This window comes from Polyodon spathula, chromosome 13, assembly GCF_017654505.1.
Source record: "Polyodon spathula isolate WHYD16114869_AA chromosome 13, ASM1765450v1, whole genome shotgun sequence".
In the NCBI taxonomy this organism is placed as follows: Eukaryota; Metazoa; Chordata; class Actinopteri; order Acipenseriformes; family Polyodontidae; genus Polyodon; species Polyodon spathula.
The window spans coordinates 41,126,381-41,152,880 of NC_054546.1; the positions used below are offsets into that span (position 1 = coordinate 41,126,381).

The following is a 26,500-nucleotide window of genomic DNA, read 5'->3' on the forward strand; positions in this document are numbered from 1 at the left end:
GTGGTGCCCCCCAACCCCTCCCGTTTATAACTCTTCCATTATCATGCTCATATTGTTTGTCCCAAGACCCACATTATAGCAAGGGAGCACTGTATATAAAATCGCTGATGTCCAATTTTTATGTCAAGATAATGCTTTGGGGTTTATTATGCAACACTGAACAATTCATATGTTTAAAATGTACATAAACAAAAAAAACCCAGCAGCAACACAGTGCTGCATCTCATGAATTTTAATGCGTAACTACAGTATGCATACATACAAGAAATAAATCACAGAACTAAAGGCAAAATTATAAAGTACTACAAAATACAACACAGGGACCAATACATTTACAAAACATTCAAAATCCTTACAAAATGGGCTGTATTGGTCCTTTGTTTTTTGATCTTTATACAAACTTAACATATTCTTTACCAACAAGGTGGCATTTCTGTATTCCGCAATTTGACAAGCATCAGGGAGAACCTCTAATCCCATGTTTAAAATTACACAACCCTCCCCCTCACCTCACACCAAGTCTGGAATAACCCCTTGTTTCAGGAATAAAATTTGCCTGCTTTTCCCTGTCCCCTTTCTAATTTAATAACTAAATTTCTCACAAATGTTTATTATATATAAAAAAAACAACACATCTTTCAGTTGACTGCTATACTTTCCCACTCCTATAAAGTCTTTCTGAACACAAATTAAAGTATATTTTTTTAATCCTTCAGTGTAGCAGAAATACAATAGATATTCCATTTTGAAGAAAATGGGAAAACAAAATTCAAAATTGGAGACTGGGACAGTATAAAAAAAAAAAAAAAGTGTGTGGTGGGGGCAGGGGGAGAGAGAAGTCTATTTGTATCCCAGACAGAATTTAGCATCAGCAGCTGCCCTTTTTTGAAATGGAACCTGGTACCAGACTTCAATTAATTTTAAACTGCAGTTTTAGTCCAGTTTTGAAAGACTGCACTCTCTTTTTATTTACATTAAAGTTCAAAATTATATTCACTTCATCTTCTAAATACTATTTTTTTTTCTTTTTTCTTGAAAGTTTTTGGCCAAAAGTCACAAACCAAAATGAAATAGTCCGCAAGACTTCCTTAACACATCATAGGTCTGTCCCCATGCAGACTGCTGTGGCAGTTTGGAAGAGCCAATGCTGTCAGGTCAAGAGGAAACAGAGAGGATCCCCCCATATATCTCCTGGCTGCAGTGACTGATTGTTTAACTAGCACTCGTGCCTTCCATCACTTGCTGTGCCTGCTTCTGCCCCATGCAGCACTGGGCCACCGACTGGAACAACCTGCAAAAAAAAAAAAAAAAAAAAACATTGCTAAATCCACTACACCACAGATGAAACTTCTTTTCTTATACAATATCTACTTAGCTAGCTTGAGCGAGAATTAGAATAAAAAAGTTGTGTACCAAGTACGAAAAAAAAAAAAACACAAAGTGGCGGCAGGGTTTGAATATTGTGGGAGGAGAAAAAAGCTGTTCATTTTAAGATTTGGATGCAACATTAAGATATTACTGGGAACATGTGTACGAAAAAAGCATTACTTTTCAATCTCTGGTGCACAGTGGACAAAGTCATGGTTCCAGAACTTGAAGGCTGGGTTTTTAATCAACTCTATGAAAGTGATAAGTAAACCCCACGGGTGAGGCCTGTTCACAATCAACCTCTCCAGTAGAACCCTGGGGAAAGAAATCAAAGAACGTCACACACTTTAAGTTACATACATCATTCTTTACTCATTAGGTTTTAATCATTCGGTTATCCAAAAAAGTGAAAGCTCACTATCTTGAATAGGACTTGAACACGTTCCAAGAACATTTATCTAACATTTAAAGCATGCTATGATGTTGAATGCAGCACCATAAGCAACACATTTATATAAATAAAATCACTGTGAACACAATTTAAGAGTTACAAATTTCTTCTCCCACCTAGTTATCTGCTCCTGTATAGCCTCAGTGTTGGCCTCAGCAAACAGATAGAGCATTGTGCAGCTGAAGTAGTGAGTGTGGCTGTTTGGGTAGCGCAGCTGATTGGCAATTGCATTCAGAAACAGGTACCGGCCTGCCAAAAAACAAAACAAAAAAGTTAAACAGGTGACAGATTTTTTTTTTATCTAGCACTGAACCTATTTTAAAATGTTTATTTTTATTTTAGAAGAAACACTAACAATGCATATACTCATATAGGGAATTAGTGCAATTTACTTTTAAAAGTCCAAGGCTCCGGCAGTTCGTTTGGTAGATGGAAAGTCAAAGCACTAAAGCTCTTACCCTCTGTATCGAGGTCCACAGCCAGGTTCTGGAAGATGTCCATATGAGCAGAGTGTGTGATGGTGCTCATGGATGGCGTACTACCCTTGTTGTGGATGTGAGCAATCGCTTGGGTTCCAACATAGAGCACCAGTGCATTGATAAGCTGAATGTTGTAACGATTCCCTGCCTCTAGAGTAATCTTTGGAAAATCTTTATTTTTGTTGTTTTTGTAATTCTCGTTAATTTGGGGGATATACTATATATATATATATAGATATATATATATAATATTATATATATATAATGATATATATATAAAATTTATTGAAACCATCTGCTTGACACGAAGAGTGACACTTCTCACGACCATGGTACACAACGAGGCTGCTGGTAAATCAATTTTATATATATATGACAAGATCCAAGAGCATTCCCCAATGTTTGTAAACATGGTGATGATTAAGGATACGACTAACAGTGATTTTTTGTACATTTAAAACAGGCGAGTTTCAGGGAAAACACACAATTTAAAAAAATAAAAAATCAAGAATTCACAGAAAGGTCACCAAATAATGTAGGTTTAACTACATCAACATACACCAGAGCTTTTAAATAGTACACCATAACCAATAACAAGACGAATATTGCTTTTCACTGCTGGCAAGTTTAAATGTTACTTCAGAGTACAAAACTTAAAAGGTCCTTTCATACCAATGTAACAATTTCTTTTTGTTTTTAGAAATACTGTATGATGCAGGCTTTCACACCAGCCACGTAGCGAAAGTGTCTGAAATAAACAGTGTTCCAATTTCTCCTTGCGTGTCCACTGTAAAATGTACATATACAAAATCAGCATGTCAATTGTTTTTCATCATCATGTACAGAACAGATAAATCTCTTGTTTTAGCTAGAAATAAAATATGTTCAACATTAGTCTGAAGTATTTTGTTTAACAATGTTTAGTTTTAGAGAAAGTGAGTATTTATTTTCCAAGTCTACTTAGGTACACTACACTAACAAAGTTAAGAAATCATATTTTTAAAGATGCAAGCCCACTTTTTTTTTTTTTTTTACAAACACTGTATATATGTGAAGATCACAACCTACATACTGTGTTCATTTATATGGTCAGCTACAAAATACAAACCTCATTTGCTGACCTAAACAGCTACGTGTAAACGTTATATGAATACACAACCAAAAAACCAATTTACAGATACTCGCATACTTGTGTTTTTACATTTATTTCCAAGACTTCAGACACTTGCTCAAATTCACGATTTCTGTGACCTTCTTGACAAAATGGTATCCTTAGTCATGATTACCCATGTGCTAGTCAAATGGCTGGGGGACAGCTTATCCACCAAAGCAGCTTACATGAATTCAGGAGAGCATTTACATCCCGGATGTCCTTTCTGTATTCAATTAGTCAATCTGTCTAGGCCTGGGTGCAAAGAGAGGTCTCAAGGCTGGCTGCTGTTTTCCCTACCAAGTTGCTTAGAGCAGGGATTTGGAACCAAAGTTTCCTGATACCCAGTCTTCCCCTAAATGGCAAATTCTTAGCTTTCCTTTTTGACTATGTTGCGGTTGATCCAAAAAGACAGCAAGCTCTTATTCCACGCTATTACATTATACAGAAACTCTGCAGGTATAAAAAAGCCAAAACAAAAAAAACACTTTCTCAAAGACAGTTAAAAATGTTAACCTGGTCTAATGATGTGTCGCTGTGCTGCAAATGTTTCCAGGGACCCAAAATGGCGCCCCCTACCTGCAGGTTGCTGCGAAGCTCAGACAAGAAAGTGACAGGAGAACGAGTCTTCAGGTAGGAGTCCAAATCCTTCTTAAACTGAGGTGGCATCACTCCAGTAAAATTAGTGAGAATACGAGGAGCAATATTGATTTCACTCAACATGTCCACCTAGGAAAAGAAATAAGAGCCATCAGCATCATAGACACATACAACCTCTTCCATATATCCCCAAGTTTATTTAACAAATTTAACAAGCGGTTTTAGATGCATGAAAAATAAAGTGTGACACTATCAACTATATCCATCTACCTGTCAAGAAATTTGCATCCCCTGTGGAGGATCATACATACACATCTCATCACACATCACATTAACCACATTAGAATTTAGATTACTGCACATTAACGTTACCTTCAGGTTAGGAGTAAATGGATCCGGCAGCCTCATGTTGCGTGGAAAGGCACTGAGAATCAGGTTCCGCAGTTGGATACAGTTGGGTGGGATAACATCACAGAAGCCATAATGGTAATCACACAGGAACTCTGGGAAGTCATGGAGGAGGACCAGCAAAACACGCAGAGTGCCCTGATGAATACATATAACACATAATGGGAATGCTGTATGAACATTTTTGGGTCATGAACCAGCATCAAGAGTAAAATTCTCAGGTTGTGCTATACATTTACCAGTCTTTACTGTTGTCAAATTCCTAAGACAGGTTTAATACTATTTTGGTTAATCCCCATTTTTCTCCAGAGTCATTTACATGAGAAAAGAACAATCCAAAAGTTAAAGTAACTAGTTAATAAAGCTTGCTATCAGGACAAGTTCAAATCCTCCAATTCTATTTAACTTCTAACAGTCTTACCTTGTAGAGAATTTGCATAGGTTTGTTGAGCTCAACATTCCTTAAGAAGGGACCCAGGTACTTGAACAGGTCAATCAGCAGTTGAGCATACATGGGCCAGCCCTACAGAACAATTTATACAAAAATTAAACAAAAAACACAGTAATAGACACCCCCCCTCCCCACAAAACTAGTAATGTTCGGTAGACAAACAGACTTGCACTTGTCCTACCTTCTGTTGGGGTGTATGTGCCAGCATCCTAGCAATAAATATACGGTGAGAGATCAGTTCCAGCCAGGCGTACACAAACCCAGGAGCTTTGGTGGGCCGCAGGATATGGAAAGTGTTGCTGAGAGAAAGAAAGAAAGAAAGAAACAAACAAACAGTAGTTATAAATTATTTCCTGTGGAGTCCAGAATGTGCCCAGCTTTACAAGACTAAAGGGGCATGTGACAAGATTACTGGATGAGAATGTCTATAGTGACGACAGGTCTATTTTAAAAAGACATGAGGGTCCTGCTTTTGGCCTGTGGTTTTTTATTTATGTAGCCTTATTTGTTTGAATCAGGAGATTTTAGCTGCTGTCAGTACTTACCAGAAAGCAGTCAATGTCTGGAAGTTAATGGTTTCCAGCACATGCTCTGGTGCATTCAACTCCAACAGCAGCATAATGAAAATTCTGTGATAGGGCAGTTGTTGAAACTCAGTCTGCCGGACATCATGGTCCTGAATAAGGACTCCGACCACAATACCCAGAACCTAAAAAAGGGACAGACGCAAAACTATTTAGATGTTTGTTTTGAAAAAAGCTCCTCAAAACAGCCTAAAATAAGAGTTGTAAGTGGTTCCATTTTCACATACTGCCTCATGCAAAACAACAAACAGCTCTGTTGCTCTCTCTATTTTAAAACACATTATGCACAGAAGGAAAAGGTCTTACACATATATATATTTAAAAATGCAGACCTTGTTGAGTAGGTTGATCTTTGTCACTGTGTTAGTTGCCTCTCCAGAGTGTTTGACTAGAAGTGCAATGAGTCTAACAAAGGCATCCAGGTTATGGTAGCACTTGGCACGGATGATGGCGGCACTGGCAGCAGGGTTGTGCTGCTGTTCTGCCTGTGCGCGGTAACTGATCTCCACACACATCTCCGTGCACAGTCGGAAGAAACGGGTTATCAGATCGTCAGTCTTCAGGATTCCCTGCTGGTGCATCTAATAGAGGAGGGCAGATTTCAAAACAAATACATGTTACAGGGAGCACAAAACAAAAAGCAATAAACTACAAAAACAACTGACAAATGCATAAACCTGTATTACTACTCTGCTTTCAGCTAGAACTCACAAAGGTTTGAAGCCTTCAACGCAAGCATTTTAGCACCACTTTAAAAGTGAGACATTAAATTTTTTTTTTTTTGGAAATTTAAAGTAAAAATATACATGTTCCCAAACACAACTAGTTGAGATTCTCAACCCATGTCTACTGCTGGGGTCCCACAAGATTACTTTTACGTTATTGCTGACTGACTGTGCCAATACCTGTCCCACAAAGGCAGAGAAAGCCTTGGTGCTGTCTCGACCGGCAGCTGCAGAGTGGTAGAGGTTCACCCATTCTCTCAGTAGGTACTCTGCCTTCTCCCTCAGGCCAGGAGGGTCATCATATTCCGATGCCTGCGAGATCCCAGAGTGCATCATGAAATTAGGCCCTCCGTGTGCACGGTCAATCATTGCTTCATAATTTGATCGGACCACTTCCATTAGCTGGGGCAGCCTGTTAAATTTAAAATTAAATATTACTGTAAAGTTTTAATTTTTTATTTGCTCCTCTTCCAGTGTTGCCTTTGAACACACTTGCCAGTTTCCCTGACGAGGTCCTACATCCTGTCTAGTGTGGAGAAATCAAGGTATCATGAAGGGAAGTTGGTATTCAGTGGCTACCTGTGATCTTCTGCAACAGATGCAAGTTTACTATTTGAGGGGGTCTCAGCTAGAACGGAGTAACCATCATCCAAGCTGTTTAAAGAAAAAAAAGTTTGTTTCACAGTACTGAGGAAGGGGGAAGGGAGGATGTGCCTTCAAAATCACAACGTAAGCACAGCCCCCACTCAAAGTATTACTGGATCATTTTTTTTTAGATAGGGGTTACTCCATTCTACCAAAAGACAGTATTTTGCCATCAAACAAATATTTTATAAGAAGTTACAAGATAAATACTGAACTTTGATTTAAGAATATTTTTGGATTAGTCAGATATGGAAACTAACTATTTATTACGAATGGTAATGCTATGAGGCATGTACTACCAAAGAGTTTCAGGAAAAAAGAAAAAAAAAAAAACCTGAGTCAATTCAATATATATTTAAATGTTTAAAATTTGCATTGGGCTTTTACTTTGGCAATAACAATACGTTAAATATATCCTAAGGCAGATAACACTTCTAAAAATGGTTCATCAAATGGTCCATGCTGCATTTTTACAAGACAGCCCAAGTCATTTTAGAAATCAGGCAGCAAACACACTTACCCCTCAGGAGCGTTTGCTCTGGAGTGGGCACTGGTTCTCATGAGTGTCTCGATGGTGTGGAACAGGTCAGCTTCAGTGATGTGGCTCACACTCCTCTCATCCACCAGAAGTAACTTCACCAACTGCATAGCGAACGCCACAGCCATGTAATGAAGGCCATTTTCCATTGACTAGGAAACAGACAGAAAACCTTGCTTTAGACAAATTACTTCTGGGAAATATATAAAAGAAAGCAAAACAATTAAGTATTCTCACCTGGGCTAGGTGTAGGTCATACTGCTGCATATTAACCAGATGATTTCTGATCAGCAGCTCCACAGCTTCAACATTGTATTTGTACTCATCACGACATTCAATCAAGCACCTACACACACAAATGATTTTATTTACCCATTCTGGAAATGCATTAAAATCTCCTAACTTTAAAATAAATTGAAACATTAAAGCTGTTCCTCAGTTCTAAAGAAGCACCACCCGTAGAGTGAAAAAAGCTCTTATTTAAAAATGGCACTACAGCATAACCTCAGAATGAAGATGCATACATAGGCTTATTAATACTGCAAAATAATAACCCCGGAGATAAGACATTCAGCACTGACCTGGTGATCTGCTTGTTGCACCACTGAGAGCCATAGGCACGGCCATCCTGCAGGGCTTTCAGAACCAACAGGTGACACTCGCGGTATCGGAGCAGGAGGTCTGCATCAGCACCACTTGTGGCATCGAGTAATCCTTCCACAGCCTAATACATAAGAAATTTAAAAGCATTAAAATGGAAAAAAAACACACAAACACCACTGTTGCATTATGGAAATCACTTGTTAACATTAACTTAAAACACCCTTTCATGATGGTTGACTACTTGGTTCATATATATCTTCTTGGGGGGGGGGGACACACACGGACAGACACACACACCACACTGCTCACCTTCTGTAGTAAGCCCAATGCTGCAATGGTTTCGCGTGAATTCCTTGCCACCACCACAGCATCTAGCAAACTACGCAGGGCCTGTGTCTGGGGATTCATAGCCAATGCAGGAGGGATTGCATGCAAGTGCTGCTCCAGATCAGCGATGCACTTGTCATAGATTTGAGCCACGTCATCTGTTGCCCAGGCCGGTTGCTGTGCGGGGGAGAATTGCTAAATTTTTTTTTTTTTTTTGCAAATAGGAATGAGGCAAGTTATTTGCAATGCCAGACTAACAATTTACCAACTTGTTCCAGTAGATTGGTAAAAGATGCAATAAAGTTACCACCTTAAACAATAGTAAATAAGCTGCCAGTAGTCATCCTAAAAAACAATGGAGATCACACATTTTCTTAACTTACCCCCGTTCATGGTGCAGTTTACTAGCAAGAGGTAAAGCATGCGCACAAGCAGTTGATTATACTAGGTTTTCATGCCGTCTTAACTCATGAAAACACCAGTAAAAAATACTTTGGGCAATACCAGGAAGAAGTGGTCTAAAAGTATAATGAATATTTTTGGTCTCCTTGTACAAAAGAAAGCCATGTCCACAAATAGGTACCTTCATTGGTTGAGCCAGGAAACCTGTGGGCTGTGAGAGATCATTGCTGGGAAGGAAACCAGGAACATTGCGTGCAAACTCCTCATAAACAGCCAGCTGCTTAGGGTCCACGCCACCGACCTTGAAGGACAACAAAAAGTCAGTACTAATAAGGTACCTTGTTTACAGTCCACAACATATTCATTTACAGAATTAAAAGGCACATGAAATAAGTTTGATGCAAGTTACTTTTTCTGCTTTTCAATGACAGAATAAAAATGTAACTTACTAATCCTCATGGTCTAAAATGTAAATCATGAACATATTCACAAATACAAAAGCTGTCACTTTAGGCCTACCTTAAGTCTGATTTGTTCTGGCATGCGCTCTGCTTGATAGGTCAGTACCACAGGATCGCAGTATCGACGGCCCTCTTGTCTGGCATGTTTCCGCAGCTCAAATTCCTAGATTATGAAAAACAAATTGGAGGGGAGGTTATAATACCATAATTATTATACCTTTAACTTGGATCCGTATGTAAAATGTCACTTACAGTTGCCAGCCTCTTATCCATTTCTGGGCCAGCTTTTTCCACTGCTGTTTTCTGTATAAAGCAGCAAGCAAGTTCACAGTTGTCTTGGGCTATCTGTGCGGCTGCCTGTTCCATCATTTCTCTCTGCTGTTGGGTTGGAGCCTGTGAAACAAGTCCACACAACATTAAACACCGTACAATATTTAAAAGGTTCCCCATTGTTAATCTAATTTGCAGACTGGCATATCCCTATAGCCTTGTTGAGAAGGAAGACCTTACAGTGTTGGGGTATGTTATCAGAAAAGATAATGCCTCTTGTTACACTGTGGACAACCAGTGCATCAGATTAAGGGGATACAGCTAATACTGGAGCATCTCAAATTCAGTTTTTGTGGCTGTAATTGGATACTCTGAATACAAATATTTATATATATATATATATATATATATATATATATATATATATATATATATATATATATATATATATATATATATAAAGCTCAAAAAAAAAACCACACAACAGATTTAAAAAATCTTGTACAAAAATGGGTTTAAGAAAGTCACTTTACCCTGAGAGCTGCAGCAAAGCTGTTCTTTAGATTAGTAGCGATGCTCATGAGCAAAGGTTCCCTACAGGTGATCATAGCCATGCCTGCTGTCAGGTTACGCATCATATGATGTGCGGCAACACGCATGCGTGACTCCTCAGAATCCAGAGCAAAGTCCTTCCTGACAATCTGCTCGCAGGTGGTCATGGCAATTTTGATGGAGCGATCCACAACAGGGTGAACAAGCTCCTGGACTGCCCTCTCTATAGCTTGACGCACATACTGCTTCAGTTGCAGGTGGGCCTGGAACAAGGGTATCTGCAAGGAGAGGCAGGATTAACCTCATCTTAGTTTTTTTTTTTTAAATTAATTTATTGTTAACCAAAACATAAAATAAATCTGGTACAATTAATAATCATATCTAGTATTCTAAACTTAACCTCTTAATTTTTAGTCAAATTGTAACACTTACTATACAAAAATGGTTACATTAATCCACATGAACACCACAAAACAATTGTCAGAATTTAAGCACAATTACATACAACTTACATTTTGGTTGAAATTGATGTGAGGGGCAAGCCCTGCCAGAGCATAGACATTAATATCATGATAACTAAACTGTGGAGTTGGTGGACCTGTGGCTGTGCACGTAGTTGTTGTGGCAGGTGTAGACGGAGCAGCTGCAAAGGGGAGAAATTCTCCTGTAGGTTAAAAAGGCTATCATGATTAAAAACATGGAATATGGATCCAAGCCCAGGGGCTCAAAACAAACATTAAAAAACTTCCACACCCATAACCAATTAACTGTTGGACATGTTCACTTGTGCTATGCAAGTGCCAACCCAAGTTTAACCACCCCACAATTATTTACTGAAGCACTGGACTGTTAACCACCCACATGGAAAATCACACAAGTGAAATGTGTTCAACTTAACTGAAAAACACAACCCTGAATAAGGAAGGGCAGTTCAGCAAGTGAACATCCTTAAGCAACCACCAAATCTTTTACTCATTACATAACTACAAAGTCCCAGGCTGGTAATCCAGCAATTCAACAGGATAGGAGCAAAATTCAGAATGTATATTCGCTATTAAGACAATCTTTAAATGCATGAGGTACACATTCAGAAGGCCATGCACTAGGTTAATGCACATACCAGGTGGGACAATGGGTAGCATTTCCTCAGGTGGTTTAGCTTCCTTCTTTGGTGCGGAAAGCTGCTCATCTAGGGCCTTCAACTTGTCTTTGTCTTTCAGCAGGTTTCCTGGCTTAAGGTCATTTATATCCAGGGACAGATTCTTGCATAGTACTTCAATCTCAAACTTCAGGTTCAACTAGAAAAAGTGTTTGAAAAAAGTTTGATTGTTTAGGTAACTAAGACACAATGCAAGCTAGTCCTCACAATGTGCCATTGATCTGTGTTTACGTTTCGATGACTACTGATCAGAATCAAGACACCACACAGGTTCTAAAAAAAAAAAAAAAAAAAAAAAAAAAAAAAAAAAAAAAAAGGCACTTTTACATATTTCACATACAGAGGTTTAAAAACAGAACTAAGCCAGATAAAAGTAAGCAACCTTCAAGTCATGTTCCTGGTGAAGTTCTGCAAGTACATTCATGATTGCCATAGTCCATGGGTTCTGAGGCCTGAAAATCTAGGAGGAGGATTAAATAAAAAAGCATGTCAGCTGGCTGGCAAAGTGTTTGTTTATTTATCATTAAGTCTGGTAAAGGATGCAAAATGTGTTGTGTGCAACAGTATTTCTCACCATACTCCTCACGCTAGATTCCAACACTTTGGCAATAAATGGGACCACATAGAGAAGCTCTTGCTGTCCCTTTACATAAGCTTCCAGCAGCAAAGATTTTATTTCCAAATCCTAGATTCAGAAGAAAGAAAAAAATGTTAACTCATTACTTGGCTCCACACCTCACCTTTCTCAATTAAGACTTGGTTAGTGTGTACAGAGAATGCTGGCAAGTTATTTAAATTATTTACAGTTTACAACAAAAAGGTGAATGGTTCAGCTGAAATATGCCATGAATGTATTGGTTAGACTTTATTAATATGCATAGGCTCAAATTTCCTTTTTGCGAGTCTACTTACTGTATACAAGATGGGTTTGTTTTTTGACAATGTGATGATACCCAGCCAGTGGCCCAGGTTCTTCAGGAGAGATCTATCAGAGAAGTTAGCCGCAGCCTTATCGGAAGTCAGTAGGACCTGGACAAAAACAAATGTAATTAAAACAAAACCAGTACTTTTCTAAATCATTACTGCATTTCCACTTTGTACACCGCTTAACAATTAGCTATTAAAAGTAGGTTAGTACACATGTCTCCTGCCCTTAAACTTGATAAAAACAGGAATAAAAAAGTCTATACCAAAATGATGTACCAATTTGGGAAATATACTTTCATGCACTTGGCAAATTGCATTTTGGGATGCAAGCTCTAGCACCATTAAAATTCTAATCTGGACTCCTGGACAGGCCTTTAAAAAGAGACAGTTCAATAAGAAGTTTGACGAAGCAATTCCCACACTATAAAATGAAGCATGGGCAGTAAAAAGTCTTACCTTGATATTTCTGTAGGTTTCACTTAGAACCATTTTGACAAAATCTTGGTTTTTCAGTGTATCCAGGAAGTTGGAGTAAAGGCTGTGAAAGTTGGGCTCAATGCTGACTCTCTTCATCACAAGATATTGCGAAACCCAAGGCATAAACTCCTCTTTCACTGTCTCCTTCAGTTCTTCTACCTTTCAAAATAATAAACTAGCGCTTTAAGACTACATTTAATCCAACATTTTTTTTTTCTTCGCATTAACAAAGGATTAAGCCTAGAATAATAAATATGGAAATAATTCAAAATGTCTCTGCTAAATGTTTTGCAAGTCCTACAAAAATCTATATTTTACACTTAAACTAGCGCCTACCTACTTGTTAACTTTCATTAGACTAGAGATTAATTTATGGACCTTTAATCTCTGGACATAAAAATAATTACAGTTCCAGACATAAGCAATTATATGGAAAGACTCACCTTTTGTGTCATGTTGGACTGAGAAAGATTGTTAAAGATAAAGGCAATCTTCTCTTGAACATTTTCTGGTGGCTCCACTATTCTCTCTGTTTGGTCTGTGGCCACAAGCAGCGTGTCAATGTTGGTTGTGTTTATGGAAGGCTGAAAAATGACAAGTAAATGTACAACATTTTAAGAGCACACTTATTAAATATCTGCATATTAAGAAAGCACTTGGAAATTTAAGTTACCTTAACAAGTTTCTAGTTTACATTAAACCCTTCCTTTACATGTCAGAGGAGGCAGATGAATGACAAAATAGACTACAACATTCAAAAAGTTAAAATTACTGGTTGGCACATATGTAAACTATATATACACAGTATCCACAACAAATTATACTATTTCCATTTCTCTGTATTATCAATACTTACAGGCACATCCTTCTTGAAGCTGACTCCAGTGGGGCGGGTGATGGTAGTGGTTTTAGCAACAGTGGGTGTGGTAGATGTTGTTACTATGGTGCTAACCTGGCCAGGGAGAGGAGCCTTGGGGGGCACTTGCGCCTGAGCCTGAGCCTGTGCAAGTGCAAGACTGCCAGGTGTAGTGATCGAGCCCTGCATCTTCACTGGAGGGTCTCGGGACTGTTGCCCATACTCAATATACTGCACACACAGGAAGTAAAAAACAGACAGAAAAACATTTATCTATCTAGAAGTAATATCTTTTTTTCTGCCAGCAGGGATGACATTCCTAAACAAAGATGTACATAACTCAATTCCAACTATGACACAAAACCGGTTTGGTTCTTAATCTTTGGCATTTTTGACAGACAGGAGACAGTCCCAGAGGCATCAGATTCAACTCACTCATTCTGTTAAATTCATAGTTAGGAGTGCTTACCTCCTGTAAATGATGAGGGAACTGTAGAAAGTGAGTAATAGACGCCAAGTGCTGACAATACTGGGGATAATCCTTCAATCTTATATAAAAAAAAAAAGACAACATGTATTCAGATGTCACACGTAATAATTTCATAACTTAGTATAGAGATTGACTGATATCTTCTGTATTAAATAAATAAAATCACTGTATATTGTGTAGATCACTGCAATTCATTTTTGTGAAATAAAGACTATTCATGTGCTACAAAGACTAGGTTTCCTAGCACAAAAAATGTGCTCATTTTAAATATTTCCTATTCATTATACAGTACAATCATTTACCTATCCACAACACAAATAACCCAATAGGAGATATTCTCCTATGAAGGCACTGTCATACGAAGAATCAAATTCCACTTGAGTTCTGGTAGAGGTATCAAGCAGTACATTTAAAACACCTGTTTGACGATAAAGCCAAATGAATAACAAAAGAAAGCAAAGCAAGTAACAAACCTATTTTTAAATCTATCTAGGGCAGCGATACCAAAGTAATACATTTTGGACCCAAATGGTTTCCTTAAGGCTTCAAGGACATAGCGCAGGGCCAGCCCCAGCGCCATGTAGGTGACCAGTCCCTTCTCAATGATTCCACCAAAGAGGCAGGCAGTGATGTGCAGTTCCTTGTCGGGATACTGAGGGAAGAAACGATACTCCTCAAACAGGTTCCTCAGCATGCAATTAAACACTTCACGCTCCCGCTTAATGTTGGAGTCCTTGAATCTCTGCAGCATCTCCAGAACCTATTCAAAAACAAAACACGCTCATTACTAATAACTCTCTTCAATTACTTATTACAACGAAATATTTGCTTGTATATCCTTTGATTTTGTAAAATGATAGGACATCATAAAATAATTTGCATCGTAACTCAAACTGTCAAGAGTAAGCACCCTTTTCACTTCTACTGCAGGTATTTTTATACATTATCAGACTGTAGAACTTATTTTAGCTGCAAGTACTAAAACCTATAAAGGAATATAGCTGAAATGTAAATGTTAATTGGAGCTGCTAAGTATTTGTTACTTGCTTTTAAAAGAGTAACCCAGGTTCATATCACAGAGAAACGCAGTTATAAATAAATCTATATTCTAGCATTGCTGCTTGGCCTATAAAGCCACACATTTGGTAAACCGGTTCAAAGTCGGTGCAAAGCAGACTATTGTGCTTGTAGGCTTCGGAGTAATTGACAACTGAATGTAACATACAATTGAAAGGGCTATGATTTAAGTCTTCATTTTGTAAAATTTGTAAAAAAGTTTAGTACACAGATTTACTAGAACTCACCTCATCCACTGACATGGTGGGGTGCGGTGGATGGTTGTAAATACGCTGAAAGTAGCTGTTGGCTTCATCATCAATCTCTTTACTAAAGTGCTGGTTTGCCTCAGGCCACACCTGAGAAAGGTCAGCTAAAAATGGGGGAAAAACTATGAATATTTCTCTTACCAAAAAGCAAAAAACAAAACAAACATGCAGAGCATGCGGGCAGCAGTCAGCATTAAAGGTAACACTAGAGATTAAAAACAAAAAGGGCAAATATTTATACCTTAAGAAACAGAACATCCAACAATTATTTGTTGCCATATTCAGCCAATTAGTTGCAAACCCCCCCCCCCCCCCCCCCCCCCCCCCCCCCCCCAGGCCAAAAAATAAATAAATAAAATTCAGTGGATTGTGCCTTTATCATTATTGATCGTGCAGACAAGCATTCATACACAATTTTACAGGGCAAACAGTTATATAGTATCCAATGGTTGATGCTGGAAAAATAACTAAACAGTAAAGGAATATCTAGTTTTCCATTCTTGAAAATTCCAATCTAAGAACTACAAAAGACTATGCATATTACTTAGTTTACTACTAGGCTACACATCCTGGTAATATTAATAGCAAAAGTTAAGACTTTTCACACTGGTTGCACCTGAAAACCCAAGACCAAATGAGACACTGACCTGTATTTCCCCTTTGAGCGATTTTATAAAGCTGCTGCTTTTCTTCAGAGTTTAATATATTTCAGATAAATAATAAAATAAATGTGGGTAAAACCCACTCATTAAAATGTACTTACATTGGAACTGTTTATTCCAAAGACAGAAGAAATGCCGAACATGTTGAGAGAAAACACAGTGGACAACTTTCACTCACTCAGTCAGACGACACAACCACTTACAAGGCATTATCTTACTCTGCTGGAAGGTGGGTGGGTTCAATCCAGATGTGCTCATCTTTCTCTGTCCAAAAGGATCACTGTTTACGGTTGGTATTCCAAGTCCACTTCCCATGCTTGTCAAGCTGCTTGATCCTAAAGACCCTGCAACATTCACGAACAGGAAGCCATGCTAGCGAACACCACTTCTCTTGTTTGTAAAGTTACCAACAATAAGACAATCTCTTGTAATTAAAAGAAAGGACAGCTCTAGAAAGGAGAGGTTTAAAGTTTCTACTAGATATGAAGTAATATTTCTTAAACCTATAACTTGCACTTAAAAAGGGCAAGTCAGCTGATGAAGAGCCCCGATTTTTACAAGTCTATTTTAGCACTGTTTAGACGTCAATGAAGTTACTGGGTCAGAGGCTTCATGGGATCAAGAATAGTGCAGACACACAATACCACGTCTGTTACATGTTAAGCCAGTCAGAGAAGAGCAATTTCTAGGAGAGGTTCACATAATTTTACCTGGAAGTTGAGATGAAAGGCCTCCAATGCCACTGAATGGTGTTGTCTGGCTGGGATTGGTGAGAGCAGGAAAGGCCTTGGCTGGTGACTGGGGGTTGCTGAATGCAGAACTCAGGTTTGTAGGAAATCCCTGCATGCTCTGTGGGTGGGACACAGCAGAGCCACTTATATTCAGAGACGCCATCCCAGACAAGGGATCAATCTAAAAAAAAAAAAAAAAAAAAAAAGGAGTTTGAAATGTGTGAGTCAGAGGTAGTTTAAATTCTTATTAAAGTAACAAGTTACACAACAGGTTGCATTCATAAGATTCCATAAACAAACTGTCAAACATTTAAATTAACCAGATTTCTTACATTTTACATGTGTAACCAGGTCAAAATACTGTATATAATAAAACTAAACCTAACTTGCACAATAGAAAGAAAAAAAAAAGAACATATGTTAATATTACTGAGTTAAAGCTACAGTTCAACATCAGCCTTATACAAACGCTAAATCTGGTATTTCAAGTTCCACTAATAGATTGTTGTGTTATATATTAAGCCCATCACCTGAAGAGGGGAGACGGAGACCGATACCTGTACAGGGGAAATGGCATCTAAGCTGCTGGTGCTAGGAGCACGTCCCTTTGGCATGACTCCTGGGGGTGGTTGTCTGGCTTTGTTCATGACATTGCTACAGTTCGCTACCATAGTCAGAATTGTTTCTGACAGTTCCTGGGAAACACTCCTGATGAAATATAAAACATTTGTTACTTTTATTTTATTTAGTTATTTTTTTTAAATGAATTATACCAGGTCTTTGAAAACACATACGACTTCACAGCTAAACCTCTAGTTAAAGTGCAGAGAAGTGTAACTTGCATTTAAAAGAGCAACCCAGTTGTTGCTGAGCGGCCCCAGTTACAACAAGTACAATAGTTTAGCACTGTTGCGTAGCCTGTAAAGATACAAGTTCAAAGACATCACAGGTTTAAAGACAGTGCATAGCCAAAACTTTAGATCAGGAAGAGATTTCAAAAGGTTCCATCCTATGAAAACCATAGCCTTACCCTGCACAGGACTGCATACAGGCCAGCATGGTAGCCAGTGTTTCGGGAGGGAGCTGTGCACTTTTGGGCTGCTCCTTTTCTGGGGCCAGGCCTCCCATGATGGAAGGGCACCGTCGCTTTAAGAATGTCACACTGGCCTGGATAAAGGGTTCCTGAAAGAACACATGTATGTTAGTAACATAACCAAAATACTCTCAACTTGGGCTAAAGAATATCATAACCAAGTAACAATTGGATAAGCATTTCTCCATGGATGTAAAAATATAACAAATGATCCCACTACTATGATGTGCTACTGGGAATACACACACACTAAAATACAAATTATATATGCCACCATTTCCAAAGAAAACAATTTACCTGTGACTCAAGAGACTGAATATTTGTGGATGCTTATTCAAGGTGTCATTTAATTGTACATAGATTATTTATTTATTTATTTTTTAATTGTCAGCAACAGGTGACTGAAGATATTTTGTCTTAAACTGGCTGCGAGAAGCGTAACTTGCACTTAACAACAATTAAGTTATTGCCGAGAGGCCCCAGTTATAACAAGTATACTTTAGTACTGTTGCATAGCTTGTGAAGATGCTGGTTTAAAGAGACAGGTACAAACACAAAGCATACCTAAAATATTACAATGACTAAATAAATGCCATCAAAAGGTTCTAACCCAAAGAGCAGAAGACCACTTTACTATAGAGCTTTTTTTTCTCTTTATACTTACCCCATGCTCCCGTATCTTATCTGTCAGCCATTTGTCAAGTTTGAGGTATTCTCGGCGAGATGCAAGTGCAGCAAGGTCAATAACAAAGGCGAACGGAGTACCATTTAGCAGCATGGATAGAGACTGAAAAAATAAAGTTGCAATTTATTTTTTTAATCTGGGAAAGGACAAAACAGATTTCTAAAAAAATTAGGATTTTGACTAAACTGCAATACAGCATATATTTTATATGACTGCATGCATATTCCATTGTAGCTTAATGATTGGTATTTTAGTTGCTACAGCTATGTTCCAGAAACCAAAACAATTAAGCTACAACTCCCAGTCTTTTTACAAAATAATCAGTTAGTCCAATCGCTACCTTCAGGTCCTGAGCCACATCCAGAATGCGCGAGAGCTTGGCCTGATCGTACTGTTCTCCCCTCATATACCACTCTGCCATAGAGTGCATGATCAGCTGACGGATAGAGGGAGACTGACCCTGTAATCAAAATAAAAAAAGTTAATTTGTGCCCAAAGTATAATTTAATATGCTCCATATGTGTACTATATGAATGGAACCAAGCCAAACCCACCTGTCCGTGCCAAGCGTAGTGCAAAATAATGGCAGAGTTGGGATGGTTTCCCAAGAAGATTGGCATGAGGGTAGAGATAAGTTCATGGCGCAGTGTGTGCCAGGAGGTACTGATCTGTAGCAAGGCCAAAACTAACATGTCTGGACAGTGCTTGATGGGGAAGTTAAAGAGCTGTTTCACTTGCTCGTACTGCCCCACCTCTGACAGACGTAACAGACTTTCAATTAGGTCCAGACTCTTCCTGTGGTGAAATAAAAAAAGGGGAACTTGATCAATTAACCTAAATGACACCTTTTCCAAGAAAGATAAATTCTTTAACCTTGTCCGCTTTTTTCTATGTAAAAGAGGCCTTTAGAGTTCATACAAACTTCTCCATGAAAAATATCACGTTAGAGAAACATAGTATACCTATATATCTGCCTTAAACAAAAAATAAATAAACATACCATGTTGCTATTTCCCGGTTATCATCCTCCGGTGGGGCTTTTAAAATATCAGTAGCAACAGTGTGACAGGGGTAATCCGCAAAACAGAAGATATCTGGGTTCATCAGGGAATGTTGAACAAAAGACAGCTGGAAAAAAAAAGTTGGTATAAAACAGTTATTAAATGTATTAATGCAACCAAAAAAAATATTTCAGGTCAATGTCAACTGTTTACATGGACAGACCTTAATAAACTTAACTGTATATACTAAACTTAATTTGTTTAAATGGCTAGGAACCACTTAATTGCTGAAAGAGTTTTAGTTTTACCTGGCCCTCTGCATGTTTCCAAGGCCTGTAAATGAGATCCACAGGGAACACTTCCATTCCCAGTCCCCTTTGGATACCATACACCACTATCTGCAGTGCCTTGCTGTCCCGAATGATGAACCCATGATGATCAAGTTCATATGTCACTTCCTTGAAGTTCAAATTGGGATTCTGTAAACAAAGCATTACAAAAATCAGCCCAAGGTTATGCATGCTTTTCAAATGACACTGTCTTAACATGTGAAAGCAAACCTACTCATTCTGAACTAGTTCCACTTTTGTTTATATACAGTTATAACCAAACTTCACAATATACAAATGGCGTTACTTAACTTAATATACCAAGAATTTTGCATAAGATTACCATGAAGCTCCACCTACCAGTTCTTTAACAACATCAATTAAAACTTCCACATTCCAAGTGTGAGCCTGAGATCCATCAGTCTTATCCTTCCCATCGCTCCAGATCCCACTGCCAGGAGCTGAGATGGACTGAAAAAAAAAAAGCGCAAGACCATTACATTTAATTTCTGGCTCTTAACAGATTTCAATTTGTTTATAATCCCCTCGATTCTAACGTACTGGTTTTCAGACCTGCACTCTTGCGTTGCTTTGGATAAAACACTGCTTTAACATATTTAACAGAATAAAAATGAAGCATACACTAGGTTTAAATACAACCCTTTGGACAACTACCTGGTTACATATAATTCTTGAATACAACTTTATATTTGGGGTCTCATAATACAATGTTAGAGGGGTGTTTGACTTGATGGAAGATGAGAATAGATTTAAATGTACTTTCCTTAAGCAAAAAATGAAAATGTCAACAAGTGCAATCAACCTTGCCCAGTTTCATTTAATTATAATTTCTCTCAAGAAACCCATATCCAAGTCAAGGGCAAGCAGGTTCGTCCAGGTCAGAAGGATGGGATCATCCTTACCTGAAGGGGAATGCCATCCGACAATCCGGAGTGAGTGCGGGCCATCATGCCCAGGACTCTGGCCACCTGGGATGCGGTGACCTCCCGAACTCCATACTGCATGATTATATTGCGGCATTCTTCAAGACTGAAAAATATGTACATAGAATTAAATAAAGAAACAAAAAAATAAACCGATTCTGCACAGAGGAATGCCCTACTTAAAGTGCACAGTGTTGGTCAATAGTTCATGTATAAATAGTTAATTGCCCAAAATAACAAAATCAGTTACAGAACTAGAAGACTTTTACCTTGCACAAAAGCCGTAGCCAACTTCTTGCATAAAGTCTGCAAGAGAACTCTCCATCATGGTCTTAGCTAACCCTCCAGAGTCTGGCAGGATCCTGTCCATCAGAAAGTCCCGTTTTTCAGGGTAAAGCAGTGGTGCAAGCACCACAGGACAGCGCTCCTGCGGAAAATCTGCACACACACACACACACACACACACACGTAATTATCTTCAACCTTCTGACCCAAAAGAGCATATCTATTCATGAAATAAGTCCATCTTGTAAATATCTAGTTGCCCATTTCATCTAACTGCAAGGCCATTTATTAATGAGTAAGGGTTTCCCGTAATTTAAAGTTGGCATAAATTGCACGCTAAATACCCTACTGTTACCAACACTATCAGCACTGTCTTAGTGAGGCCAGCAATTCCTACGCATTCCCTGCTAATCCTTTAATCTAATCTTGTTCTATGTTCAGCAAATTAACAACATCTATTGCAAACTGATAACTGCAAGACAGAAACCTGATGGAATCCTGGTTCTAATCACCCCCCCACCCCCCTTCGAGCACAACAGTTTAGTCATAAAAAAAAACTGTATAATACAAGGGTATTGTGTGGCTTTCAACTTTTGCCAGACACACCATCGGTAGCCTAGTTTAGTTTGTTGTGTGCACAACGCATACAGCAAATGTGACTGGATATATGGCCAGGAAAGGAAAGCAAATAGGCCAGCCTGCTCAAAGTGCCATTTCAAATTAATATCTTGCCATGATTAAAGCCAGTGGCCTAAACACTCCCTCAAAAAGCAACAGTGCTTCATCAACACTCGCCTCTGCACAGAGTCTTGATGAAAGCTTCAATCTGTTCCTGTCCGACCCCAGAGGCTCCCTTCTGCCCAAAGAGGAGATGGGAGAGGAGCAGGTGCAGGACCTCTATTGCAATATCCTGGAAGCCACCTTCTTGGTTACCCCCAACGTCCGCGTCCACGTAAGAACGCAGAAGATCGGGGAGCTTCTGTTTCACAAACTGGGCAGCTGAAAAACAAAATAAACTACATTAAACCCACCGGTCTTCTCCGCAAGCTGGAAAAGTTGTTTGTTTTTATTTTGAATCTGCAATTATTTTCTCCCCGAATTCGCTTCTTTTCACTCTGCAGGCCCGTCATGCAGCCACCTCAGAGCTACAGCGTCGAGGACCACATAGCTTCAGGCAACTTACAGGCAGGCTCGCAAGCGCACAGCCAGCCTACAGGGGTCGCTTGTACGTGGTGAGCCAAGGACACCCTGGCCGACCTAAGCCCTCCCCACCCAGGTGGTATTCGGCTAATTGTGCGACGCTCCCTTGAAACTCCCGTCCACAGTCGGCAGTGGAATAAACCGGACTCAAACCGGCGACCTCCAGGCTACAGGGCGCATCCTGTGCTCCATGCAGAACGCCTTTACCGGATGCACCACTCGGGAGCCCCCATTTAGTTTTTCTAAATAGCCCAAGAAATCATTTGTCTACGGCCAACTTTTGATTAACACAGAGATTGTGTTGCAACAACATCCAAATAGATCAAGGCACATAAAAAGCACCATCTGCATTGATGTAACACTGACTCTCATGAGAATTCAGTTGTTATACCTCTGAAGATGGAACTACTGATGGATCCTGGTTAATTATTTCTGATGCTTGAATTCATATGTGTATGTGCTTATTTTGCATATGCTTTTTGCCTAGTAATCTTTACCCCCAGAACAAATTGTCTTTTAGAAAATGTCTAATTACTTACCAAACCCTTTCAGATCTGAGCTGGAAGAATTCAACAAGGCAAGGCCAAAAACAACCTGAAAAAATTAACACATTAATGACTGCATGAAATCCTTAAAGCACAACACATTAATACCAGCTTGAAATCATTACTTACCTCTTGAACCTTACTTAACTTGAGAACTTTACTCAGCTGAGTAAACAAATGGGGTGAAGGTTTTAAACTCTGAAAAGAAAGAAAACAAGATTAAGACTATTCTACATTATATTTCCAATTCTTAAAAGATACAAGATTAAAATCACATATAGGCATCAAAAATACAGACACAAATCTACCCAGAGCAATGTGTACACATACACACTGATTTTTATATATCTCCTTTTATCAAGGAGGAAACTAATGATAATTTACTGCAAGTACTAAATTGAACTTCTAGCTTCTCTATAAAGTACCTACCTTCTGATAGTGTAATGGATTGTCAATAGCGTAGGACAGTGTTGAGATAAAATTTGGCTTGGTTATAAGCGACACACACTCCTGGATCAAAAACTGTGTCTTGGAGAAAACAAAACGAAAAAAGAAAAGAAAAAAACACCACAGTAAGAATGTTATAACTATTGGGAACCATGTTTGGCTTAATAGCTAAACAACTTCCTTGCATGGTGGAATGTCCACTCAACCAGAAGGAGCATCTGAAGTCCATTAGAAATGGGCACACATGATTGTAACTGGATTCTTAAGCCAAATTCACACTATACCAATATGAATAACAGGCTACAAAACAGAACAAATACTCAATTTTATATTTTTAGGTACTAATATGATTATACAGCAGTATTTTATTACTTGACATGATGTTTGCAGTATTTTAGACCATGAAGATGAAAATAAGCAAAATATCAGTTATATACATAACCAGAAAAAAAAAAGGATTAAGATTAAAAAGCAAGACATTTAGATTAAAAAGTGCAAACGCAGTACAATTTGTAAGAGCCAAATAAAGCTAGCAAATTGACAACACCTGAGGTACTACTACTATAGTAATACTACACCAAGTTTGGAGGCTGGATGACAGAACCGCTTTTGGGCAACAAATTTCAATATCTCACTTGCACATAGGATGTAGGATTAAGCCTCCAGAGCTGAGGTGGGATACTAAGCCTGCAGGCTGATGGAGAAAATTTGAAAATATCACTTCTCCCTCTCTCTTGCTTTGTTCTAGGCATAATAAAAGGCTGCTTTAAGCAGAGATTGGAAGAGGGCTGGAACAGACTAAACAAGGGACTACAGGGAAAATTAAACTGACAAACTGTTTAAAGATTTCTTACTCAAGACCACTAGTACAACATACATGGACTTGAAAGTGGTCAGTTAGTTACTTGTAATGCACTTCTATTCACCTCAAGCAGCACCTGTTTCTATATACATACACTGCTGTGAAAAAGTCTTACATGCTGCATTTTTCTACTCTGATGCATTATGAGCATCAACAATTTAGTCAAAGCCTCCACTAGTGTTTTCTGCTATTATAACAAACTTGACTTGCACAAAGGAAAAACACTGCGTGAAATAGCTTGCATCACTTGATGCCACACCTTGAAAATCAAGTGATGCGAGTTATTTCACTCAATGTTTTTCCTTCTGTATGAAAGTCATGGTTATAATAATAGCAGAAAACATTAATGGAGGCTGAGTAAATTGTTGATGTTCATAATGCATCAGAGTAGAAAAATTCAACATGGCTAAGACTTTTGCACAGCATTGTGTGTGTGTGTATGTGTATGTATATATATTACATACACACACACACAATGATAAAGACACATATATATGGTTCCATTGTAAGGAACAAATAAAAACAAGTTTGAATTTTGCATGCCTTACTTTTAGGTAGTATGTAATGTAGCATTAGCAGTTTCACTTCCTAGGTCACTTAAGCAATGTCTTCAGAAGTAAAAAGCTTGTTACAGGCTGCAAAGCATATCTGATATTAAGGGATGCAACTGGTTAGTTAATTGGCAGGGAAGGCAGTATTTTAAGGATGGCCACAACCTTACTCTCCTGGTGAAATGTCCTACCCAAAAGGAAGGCATGCAACAGTTTTTCCTTTATTACGATGCTAGAAATAGGAATACATGTTTCCTTCTTTCAAAACAACATGTGAAAGACGCTCATTGCAAATGGAAGTGCACGACTTTTTTTGTCATTAGCTGCGTCAGGTTAAGGTAAAACTAGACATGCTAACCCAGCTGCTGGCTTGAATAATATTTACCTGATGAAAATCTTTGCCGCTGCTTTTACCATCGCCACTAAAATCCACATGCGAGAATAGACAGCGTAATAAATGCCTGTCTGCCTCGGGGCCGTGTCGATTCACAATCTAAAACGAAACAAAACACTGTTTTCTGGTGTACAAAGCAAAAGTGGATGCATACGACAGAGATAATCATAGATTAAATCCACTCAATTAAATATGGATAACTGAATATTCACTTCTAATTCTGAAAAGTCATAATGCTTTTATGTCCAGACAAAGTTATATTAATCAGAGAAACTTTGCAACAGTTTCTGATATCGGTGTTCATACTTTCTATGGAACATTTCTCTACCTGCTTCAGTTTGCAAATATCAGATGGAAGGATTTCCACCTTGTAGTTGCACACATGCAATATGAGCCCTAGACATGTCACATGTATGTAACAAATACATCTGTCAAAAGCTACGCTGTACAGATACCTCTGATTTTATTCAGGACCAACAGGACAGTAAGCTCCTATATGAAACAGGTATGCAAGCAACATACATCTGCTGCCTCATCAATAAATACAAAGTCATAGCCATCAGTATTATGACAAGTTGGATCACAATAAAACTACATTTCTGTGATTTGGTCACTGTTGCTTGTCACAATACGTAGCTAACAGCTGCAGGCCTGATTCGTAACAAACCGCTTGCAACCAGACTTGTGCTTTCCGGCAGTGTTTTTATTGTCAATGTTGCCACTCCAGGAGACTGCTTTAATGGACACAGCCACTAACTACACTGAGGGATAAAGTCAACTGCACAGACAATTGTTACTGAATAGTTTAACCCTCACACATCTTATATAGGTATGTTGATCATGTCATGTGACAACATTTTTTTCAGACTAGGGGATTTTCACTTACATTCTCCAATTGTTATGGCCCATACACAAAGCTCCGCTATAAGGGATAATGTAGTTTTTTAATTATGAATTATGACATTAACTGTAGTAGTATCGTAAATGCTTAACTTCTACCCAAATACCTACCATGAGAAATGGATAAACTTCCAGGGAAAGCCAGATTTGTGAATATGCAAAACCAAAGACATTCCAATAACTAGTATGATCAGACTTACATGCTGTATTTCCTGCTGGCTGGCTCTGTAGTTTTTCTTAGTTAAATTGTCCACCAGGTAACTGATTTGAGACAAGGCCAGCGAGAGCGAATCAAGATTCATTGCTGGTCGGGGCGGAAGCAGGCGGCCGAGCCCGGCGCAAAATCACCATTATTCCCCTTTAGTCACCTCAGAGATAGGTTAATTTCTTTTACAAAAGATGTTATATCTGGTGTTATGGGCAAGTTTCCTTCTTACTGATTCTTGGTGTGTGTAAATTCTCAATCCAACAGCAAGTACAGCATCTGCACAAAGTAGAAAACAAAATTAGAACTAGGTGGAGTTTCTTTTTTTTTCTTACTTATTTTTCTGTTTGTTTTATTAAACCAACACAGAAATAGAATACAACTGCCAAGCCCTCTTGCTATAAAAATCAATACCACA

General features: G+C 38.5%; 1 protein-coding gene and 1 non-coding gene across 17 annotated transcripts in view; both read right to left on the reverse strand.

Moving 5' to 3' along the window:
• Positions 1–127: 127 nt before the first annotated feature.
• Positions 128–26,500, reverse strand: part of cnot1 (CCR4-NOT transcription complex, subunit 1) — a 30,008-nt gene continuing 3,635 nt past the window's right edge. For 3 of the 16 annotated variants that reach the window (XM_041267676.1, XM_041267677.1, XM_041267678.1), the window contains 45 exons: positions 26,078–26,361; positions 24,969–25,076; positions 23,153–23,251; positions 22,853–22,921; positions 22,718–22,772; positions 21,774–21,977; positions 20,963–21,131; positions 20,673–20,799; positions 20,110–20,220; positions 19,729–19,899; positions 19,420–19,547; positions 18,974–19,214; positions 18,760–18,879; positions 18,399–18,521; positions 17,672–17,823; positions 17,172–17,349; positions 16,621–16,822; positions 16,114–16,254; positions 15,228–15,352; positions 14,397–14,683; positions 13,903–13,981; positions 13,434–13,673; positions 13,021–13,161; positions 12,557–12,736; positions 12,086–12,202; positions 11,748–11,858; positions 11,556–11,633; positions 11,135–11,312; positions 10,527–10,678; positions 9,996–10,292; positions 9,445–9,585; positions 9,251–9,355; positions 8,913–9,032; positions 8,312–8,524; positions 7,981–8,123; positions 7,637–7,745; positions 7,382–7,551; positions 6,796–6,870; positions 6,397–6,628; positions 5,824–6,072; positions 5,453–5,616; positions 5,089–5,206; positions 4,878–4,979; positions 4,421–4,594; positions 3,548–4,177 (listed from right to left, as the gene is read on the reverse strand). In XM_041267676.1, coding sequence (XP_041123610.1) covers positions 3,941–4,177; positions 4,421–4,594; positions 4,878–4,979; positions 5,089–5,206; positions 5,453–5,616; positions 5,824–6,072; positions 6,397–6,628; positions 6,796–6,870; positions 7,382–7,551; positions 7,637–7,745; positions 7,981–8,123; positions 8,312–8,524; positions 8,913–9,032; positions 9,251–9,355; positions 9,445–9,585; positions 9,996–10,292; positions 10,527–10,678; positions 11,135–11,312; positions 11,556–11,633; positions 11,748–11,858; positions 12,086–12,202; positions 12,557–12,736; positions 13,021–13,161; positions 13,434–13,673; positions 13,903–13,981; positions 14,397–14,683; positions 15,228–15,352; positions 16,114–16,254; positions 16,621–16,822; positions 17,172–17,349; positions 17,672–17,823; positions 18,399–18,521; positions 18,760–18,879; positions 18,974–19,214; positions 19,420–19,547; positions 19,729–19,899; positions 20,110–20,220; positions 20,673–20,799; positions 20,963–21,131; positions 21,774–21,977; positions 22,718–22,772; positions 22,853–22,921; positions 23,153–23,251; positions 24,969–25,076; positions 26,078–26,179 — 6,837 coding nt within the window. In that variant the 5' untranslated portion in view covers positions 26,180–26,361 and the 3' untranslated portion in view covers positions 3,548–3,940. Of the gene's footprint in view, positions 1,292–1,548; positions 1,684–1,935; positions 2,069–2,277; positions 2,459–3,546; positions 4,178–4,420; positions 4,595–4,877; positions 4,980–5,088; positions 5,207–5,452; positions 5,617–5,823; positions 6,073–6,396; positions 6,629–6,795; positions 6,871–7,381; positions 7,552–7,636; positions 7,746–7,980; positions 8,124–8,311; positions 8,525–8,912; positions 9,033–9,250; positions 9,356–9,444; positions 9,586–9,995; positions 10,293–10,526; positions 10,679–11,134; positions 11,313–11,555; positions 11,634–11,747; positions 11,859–12,085; positions 12,203–12,556; positions 12,737–13,020; positions 13,162–13,433; positions 13,674–13,902; positions 13,982–14,396; positions 14,684–15,227; positions 15,353–16,113; positions 16,255–16,620; positions 16,823–17,171; positions 17,350–17,671; positions 17,824–18,398; positions 18,522–18,759; positions 18,880–18,973; positions 19,215–19,419; positions 19,548–19,728; positions 19,900–20,109; positions 20,221–20,672; positions 20,800–20,962; positions 21,132–21,773; positions 21,978–22,717; positions 22,773–22,852; positions 22,922–23,152; positions 23,252–24,968; positions 25,077–26,077; positions 26,362–26,500 lie in introns of those variants that run through there. The other 13 variants (XM_041267692.1, XM_041267679.1, XM_041267685.1 and 10 more) reach the window with 13 other exon arrangements.
• On the reverse strand, positions 17,471–17,607 carry LOC121326319. Its single transcript, XR_005951452.1, has one exon. It is a non-coding gene; the product is annotated as a small nucleolar RNA SNORA50 (small nucleolar RNA).